Source organism: Diadema setosum, chromosome 21, assembly GCF_964275005.1.
Source record: "Diadema setosum chromosome 21, eeDiaSeto1, whole genome shotgun sequence".
In the NCBI taxonomy this organism is placed as follows: Eukaryota; Metazoa; Echinodermata; class Echinoidea; order Diadematoida; family Diadematidae; genus Diadema; species Diadema setosum.
Window position 1 is genome coordinate 30139807 of NC_092705.1, and position 7541 is coordinate 30147347.

At 38.4% G+C, this 7541-nt stretch overlaps 2 protein-coding genes across 2 annotated transcripts; both read right to left on the minus strand.

Moving 5' to 3' along the window:
- Positions 1–1444: 1444 nt before the first annotated feature.
- LOC140244468 (uncharacterized) lies at positions 1445–2398 on the minus strand. Its single transcript, XM_072324104.1, has one exon. It carries the CDS (start codon positions 2396–2398, stop codon positions 1445–1447), a length of 954 nt encoding a protein of 317 aa, XP_072180205.1.
- Positions 2399–6031: 3633 nt separating this feature from the next.
- LOC140244469 (uncharacterized) lies at positions 6032–6985 on the minus strand. Its single transcript, XM_072324105.1, has one exon. It carries the CDS (start codon positions 6983–6985, stop codon positions 6032–6034), a length of 954 nt encoding a protein of 317 aa, XP_072180206.1.
- Between the last annotated feature and the right edge of the window lie 556 nt (positions 6986–7541).

Sequence of the window (7541 nt, forward strand, 5' to 3'; positions counted from 1 at the left end):
AGAAAGAAATGAAATAGAAAAGTAAGAAAGTAGAAAAGGATCCTGTCATTACCACAGTCGAGGGGGACATTGCGAAATCAGCCTTCGTTTCAGGTCAGGATCTTAGTACCACGAATTATTTATGTCCAGCTTCAAAGTTTCTAATCGGGAGATCCCTCAAGACACCTCACTGCGTAGACTTTCAGTGGAAACAAAACACAAATTTCGCCAACATGTAGGCCCTACTCACTGCTTTGGTTTAATCATGATCATTGTATCCTGCACAATGTGATAACGATTTCACTTGCTGCTTTATGTCCTAGTTGAAACACTTGTCATGCTATACCGTAAATACACCGGTATGCAAAACATGGCAAATATCAAGATATGTTATCATTCACACATAAAAAACATGTACCAGTTTATTTTTGATGTGTATGTCGTTATAAGGCATTATATACTCTGATAGCAGTAGAGTTGTCTAAGATAAGGAGAGCATCTAAGTCATTTTGTAAAAGAGTACAATACTAAAAGTGGTTGAATTACATACACAACGCATGATCGCTCTACAGCATTCAGCTAACATGGAACAACTTCCTAAGCTAATAATCAATCTCGTGCATACATGTATAGTATTTTGTATGGATATGATGAATATACGCATGGGAATTCAGTCTAACCACACATCAAAAAAAGTTGTACACTCAGCAAGAAATCATCCCATAAACTGTCGCATTTCCTTTGGGCTGACATATATGGTAAATGTAGAGGTATAGAAATGCTAATATATATAATCCTGAACTCAATTTCATGTCAAGATCCGCTTAAGAAGACTGTCCTGTGTGTTATTTTCTCCATTGAGTGTGATTATAGTTTTCAATACATGTCGCTTATTTTCTGCTATGTGTAATATGTTGCAAGCGACAAACTGTAAAAACAAGACAATGCTTATACTGGTTTCTAAATTTTACATAAAAATTTGCATACATCGGCCATTATTTTTTATTTCTTGCACTTGATGGATAAAAACGATACAGAAATAAGACAAAACGAAATCAAAACAGCTCTGAACTTCGTTTCATCTGCAGTTCTCAAAATTCTTTCAATTCGTCTGACCGACTTTATAAAATGTTATCCAAATCCTCCGTAATGAATGTGAATATTCTCTTTACGCGATTCATTTCGCTACAATAATACCTTAAAATGAAGTGAAGATGAGAACAAAATCAAAAAAACCTGTCCTACAGTTCATATTTTCGGGAAGAATAGGAAAATTCTACAAAACTTCGAAGAAATCCCTTTTTAAATGATATCCGATACTTTTTGATAGTTGTTTTTCATTTTTTGCAAGTACCTTTACTTCCATTTCCCATTTTTTCCAATAAAAAAAATAATCATGTGATTTCTAACAGTATAGGCAAACGGGAGAAAATCAAAGTAAATTTAATATTTTTATTAGAACGCTTCAAGAAATTGGAAGTCCCTTTCGAAAATTTAGTTTGACAAACTCATCGTCCATTGCTGCATTTATGGCACATTCATCAAACTGTGGAAAGTAGCGTTTGAACGCGTCTATGATCTCATCACGTGACCTAAGATAGGTTTTCTTTATGCACCCATCATTTTGCTCTTCCAAGAGCGTGGTGTTGTTGATCGAAAGAAATCGACCTTTCGGAAATGCCATACACCACAGCTTTCTGAGTAGTGGTATATCATCGTTAACCTGGGTGTACAGATCGGTCATAACATCGTCAAAGTGTGACACCGCAACCGGCTCGTCATAACGAATGGAGGCATAGGTGTACCATCCATCCTTCAGTGACGCTTTGAAGTGCTCGAGACCAGCTGGATCGCTTTCGGCGTTGTGCAGCCGAACGATGAAATCTCCTTGGCGTACAAACTTGTAGATCAAGAAGGACTCGTGGTACTCGGGAGATTCCTTCTCAAAATCCAGCGGGATCAGCTCGAATGTAGGCCATCCCCCTGTGCCCACATCCGCCATATGCTTACTACCTTCCCCAGAGAGGTCGTATACCATGATTACCGTGTGGGCGCTTTTGGTACCAACTATGTCACCTGGTACTAGTGATACCTGATAACCAAGGGCTTTTATCACCATATGGCATCCGACGTTGTTGTGGTAGCAACGGCCTCCAAGCTTCGCCAGTATGTCATTCTTGACCTCAAGTAGAGTAGGACGATGCCTGTCTTTCTTCGGAGTAGCAATACTACGTACAGTCTGGTACGGCATGTTTGCTTGCCAAGAAAACAAGATTTCGTTTAATAGGGCGACTGGATCAGAGGCCATCTTGTCTCTAGGTGACGTCACTCCCAGTACTTCGCGAACGAATGTAAATGCTTCCTCTGACGTCATCACCTCATCTGATGTCGGTTCAGCTGTGGTCTTGGCGTCCTCCATTGTTGCTTTTCTTTATATCTGACGGTCTAAACAGAAAACAAGACGTGTCTGCAATTTGCCTTCCCCTTACTCAATGTGGAGCGAGGACAGATTTCGGGGACAAACCAACCACTAGGTCATTTGTTGTTTGCGGAGAAGACACAGCTTTTATGCGAAGACTTAAAAAGTTTCAAGCCTTTACATTTAAAAAGATTGAATACTCTGCTATAATGATTTGTTCCCAACACTATAATTGTCACCTGTTGTGATACGCAGTCATCCTATGAGCTTGACACCCACGAGTCATAGAGCCCAGGAGCTGTTACCACGTTGATATATGACCACGAGTTAAACAGGTCCACGAGCTAATAGACTGTAGGCCAAACAAGGCATATGAGCCCGACACTAGAACTAAAAATCAAGGTCCATGAACTCGACACTACTTGAAATAAGCCAGCGATTGTATGACGAGCTCGTGGGCCTTTTTCCTGCCGAATGTCGACTTTGTGGGCATTATTTACCCACTGTCTAAATTGTGGGTTTTCTTTGTCCAGTGGGACCTTAGTAGCTAATGGGCTTATTTTGCTTGATGGTGAGCTCGTGAGCCTCGTTCCCTTATTGTTTAGCTCGTGGTCTGTATGACTCATCGGCTGTGATGACTCGTGGGTGCCAAGCTCGTGACATGCGCTTGTCATTTCCTGTTGTTAATGTAGACTTCATCAAATGTGGTACAGCGGACTCTCGTTACAACGAAGTCCTTGGGACCGACATTTTTTTTTTTCGTTATATCGAAATTTCGTTATAACCGAACAAATAATCAATGAAAATACATAAAGTGGATGATGTTGCGGCCTGAATTTTTATTTCGTTGTAACTGGAATTTCGTTATAACCGTGTTTGTTATAATGGGACTGTAATAACAGTCGTTATAACGTGACGTTATAACGACTGTTATAACGTTATAACGTGCACTGTATTTGCGTACATGGCAATGAGCTTGCGGGTATGATTGTTATAGTGTAAGGTGCCAGGCCTTGAATTTTGTTTCCCTGATAAGAGTCTTGAGAATGTTGTGATTACAGGAAGTGTTACGCTACTAATCTCGTCATATGAAACACTTTAAATCGCTTCCGTTAATATCTTACGATAAAAAAGTGGAAGTACAGCATATAAAACAGCGTACATAACAAACAGCCCCATCAATTTCGAGTAATTGTATAGGTAACAATGGTTTGTTAATCAAAGTAAATTCGCTTATCATAATCAAAGATGAAACCGATGATAGGAAAAATATCGTATAAGTATTGTAAATGGTTTATTGCCATTTGCTTTAATATAAGATGGTCTACTTCGCAGTTCGTCTAACACCACTATAGCTAAACTCATTTGGTCTACTATCAATTTCGTCTAATGCCCGTTTGGTTAAATCCTCACTTGGTCTAATGCCCAGTTTGGCTAATTATCATTTCGTCTAGTAACCAGATGGTCTAATCGCAATTCTTTACTCCTTGTTTTTTTCTTTCCATTATGTCTAATAAAATTTTGTGTATTAGACGAAATGGGCACAACCCATCTGGAAGTAGACCAGCTGGTAATGAGGCTAATTGGCAATTGGACTGAATGGTCACTAGACAAATTGGTTGTAGACGTAACGGGATTAGACCATGTGGGTTGAGACTAAATGGCTTTCAGACGAAGTAGGAGTAGACCAAGTGATAGATTACCTTGCATGTTGGCATGACGAACATAATTATCACCATGTCCTCTGGGTAAAAGGTTTATTTTACGTACCTCTGTAGACGGAAACAGATCCAAACGCTCAATGGACAGGCGTAGGAACAAACGGGGAATAATTTCTGTGAGCTGCACGGTAGATATTTCTGAAACGTTCCGTGAGGGATTTACATAAACCGGCTAAACAATCCAATAGAATAATCTCTTGATATATTCAATCTCTCAAACGCCACCTGCAGATTGGAGACAAGCGACCATTTGCAGCCAATCAGAATTGAACACTAGGATCAGAAAGTCAGTGTTACAAAAATGTCTTTCTCTTGCACAATAACATATTGCACCAAGAGTTGCCTATGTCTTGCCAGTCATGTCAATCTGGACTTAAAACGCTGATGCAGCAGTCGCCCCACTCAAGATTTATTGAATATCATTCTTGATAGCCAAAAATAATCTACTGTTACGCGCTAGCCAATCAAACCTGAGCATGAATGCTGCAAATATTGTGTAAAAGGACGCCACGTTAAGTGGCTATCACGTGCTCACTTCCCGTCAGACCATGGGCTCCATGGTCTGACTCTAAATTATCATGCAAACAATCATTATCAGGATGGTCAACAAGCCATGATAAGTTGAGGTGGCAAAATTCCGATATCATGCAATACAAAACGCCTATAAGAATCCTTTCCAATGAGTAACGTCCACCTTCCATTCTTGCTTTGCTTTGCTTTGTAATTATGTATAATTTTAATCAATAAGAACAAGCACATCACTATTCTTGGTCATATATACCAAATTTAATATTGAATATACAAATCTCTTCGATCATGCAGCTCTTTCCTAATTGCTGTCATGAATAATCCAATATTAATTTCCTTAGAAGCTTAGTATAATGCTTATGAAGACGGTTCTGAGTATTGTTTCTCCCTTTTCAAAGTATGATTACAGTTCTAATACATATCGCTTTCTTTTTTGTTATACGTTATGTTATAAGGGAAAGTACTGCGCTTTGTTAAATGTCTTCATTTATTACTATATCAAACATTTCTTCATATTTTTTGTCACTTCTTATACTTGGAAAAAAAGGACTACAGACGTGTAGAACTATACCGAACCAAAAAAAAAAAAAAAAAAAAAAAACAACAACAACAACAAACAAACAAAAAAAACAAACAAAAAACAAAAACAAAACACGAAAACCTTCTTTCCATGCACATTACTCAATACATTCAATGAGTTTGACCAAGTTTATACTTCAAATCCTCCACAGTTAAATGGAATACTATGTATACATCATTGAAGTTACTATACAATTATGATACCGATGCAAAGATCAAGTAAGAGCAAAATAAAGGATACCTATATTACTGTTGCATTCATTTCTGAAAAGTCATTTAAAATACCTTGTAACTTCGTCGTATATCTTCAATGATACGTGACATCATTTAAAGTGATTTTTTTTTTTCACATGACTTAAATTTTTATACAGGTACCCATAGTTCATATTGAAATGTTTGTTTAACCTGAATGAAGATAATCATCTCAGAATATGTTGGTGTTTTTTTTTTTTATATTGATACTGATTTTAGAGTATGTTTAGTCTTTGTTTCGTTTTTTTTTCTTTTTTTCAGTACATCCATATCACTTCTATGTTTGATTTGATTTTGTTTCGTTCTGTATCTTTGATTTGTTCTGTTTATGTCAAATACTTTGTTCACGGCCTCTCTGAAAAACAGCCTCTTGGCTAATTGAGGGCTTTTAACCCAGTGATTAAAACAAACAAACAAATAAACAAACAAACTTTCCTTCTGTCATTATAACAGCGTTTCCAAATTTCTTCCCAAAATGAAACAATGGCTTTTTTAAAGTAGTCTAAATGGGTTTAAAAAAAAAACAACAACAAAATTCTCTCAATGAGAATCTTTAAGCGGTTGGAACTGCCTTACAAAAATCTAGTTTGACAAACTCATCATCCATCGCTGCATGTATGGTACTTTCATCAAACTGTGGGAAGTTGCGTTTGAACACGTCTATGATCTCATCACGTGACCTAAGGTAGGTTTTCTTTATGCACCCATTCTCTTGCTCTTCCAAGAGCGTGGTGTTGTTGATCGAAAGAAATCGACCTTTCGGAAATGCCATACACCACAGCTTTGTGAGTAATGGTATGTCATCATTAACCTGGGTATACAGCCTCGTCATGACATTGTCAAAGTAAGACACGGCAACCGGAGTGTTGAAGCGAATGGATGCATAGGTGTACCACTCATCTTTGGGGGACGCCTTGAAGTAACTGGCTCCCACCGGGTCACTTTCCACGTTGTGCAGGCGAACGATGACGTCTCCTCGGCGTGCAAATTTGTAGATCAAGAAGGACTCGTGGTACTCGGGAGATTCCCTCTCAAAATCCAGCGGGATCAGCTGGAACGTCGGCCATCCTCCTGTGCCCACATCCGCCATGTGCTTGCTACCTTCTCCAGATAGGTTGTAGACGATGATTACCGTGTGGGCGCTTTTTGTACCAACCATGTCACCTGGTACTAGTGATACCTGATAACCAAGCGCTTGTATAACCATATAACAACCGACGTTGTTGTGGTAGCAGCGACCTCCAAGCTTTGCCAATATGTCATTCTTCACCTCAAGTAGAGTAGGACGATGTCTGTCCTTCTTTGGAGTAGCGATACTTCGCACTGTCTGGTACGGCATATTTGCTTGCCAAGAAAACAAAATTTCATTCAAGAGGGCGATTGGATCAGAGGCCATCTTGTCTTTAGGTGACGTCACTCCCAGTACTTCACAAATGAATGTAAATGCTTCCTCTGACGTCATCACTTCATCTGATGTCCGTTCAGCTGTGATCTTGGAATCCTCCATTGTAGCTTTTGTACACCTCTGTTGGCCTATATAAGTAAAAACAAAATGTTATTTAATTCAATTTAAGTTGCTACATGTGAACAAATGACAGTTTTCGGGGACAAACCAAACACTAGGTCATTTGTTGTTTCAGGAGAAGAGGGAGCTTCGTTGTGAAGAATAGAAAGCATTGCAAGTCTTTACATCCGCAAAAAGATGAAATACTCTCCTGTGATGATTAGTTCCAAGCACCAAACCGACCATTGTCACCCGATGTTATTTCGAGTGACGAATGCAAAATCTGTCTAAACTCAGAGTCACCGTGAAGCAGAAAGTAAGCCGATAATAGGAAAGTTCTGGAAGTCTCTATTTCATTGCTGAGCTCTCTCGACGACATTATACGGAATATTTTGAAGCATCTTACCCATAAACAAAATGCCCTATATGTTTTTCCAAATTACAAGTTTATTTGTTAAGATAATACAAACAGTGTAAAATTAAGATGAAATGAATACACTTGACACTTGACATAGAACAATTGTAAAAAAAAAATACATTTTGATAATTTAATATGCAA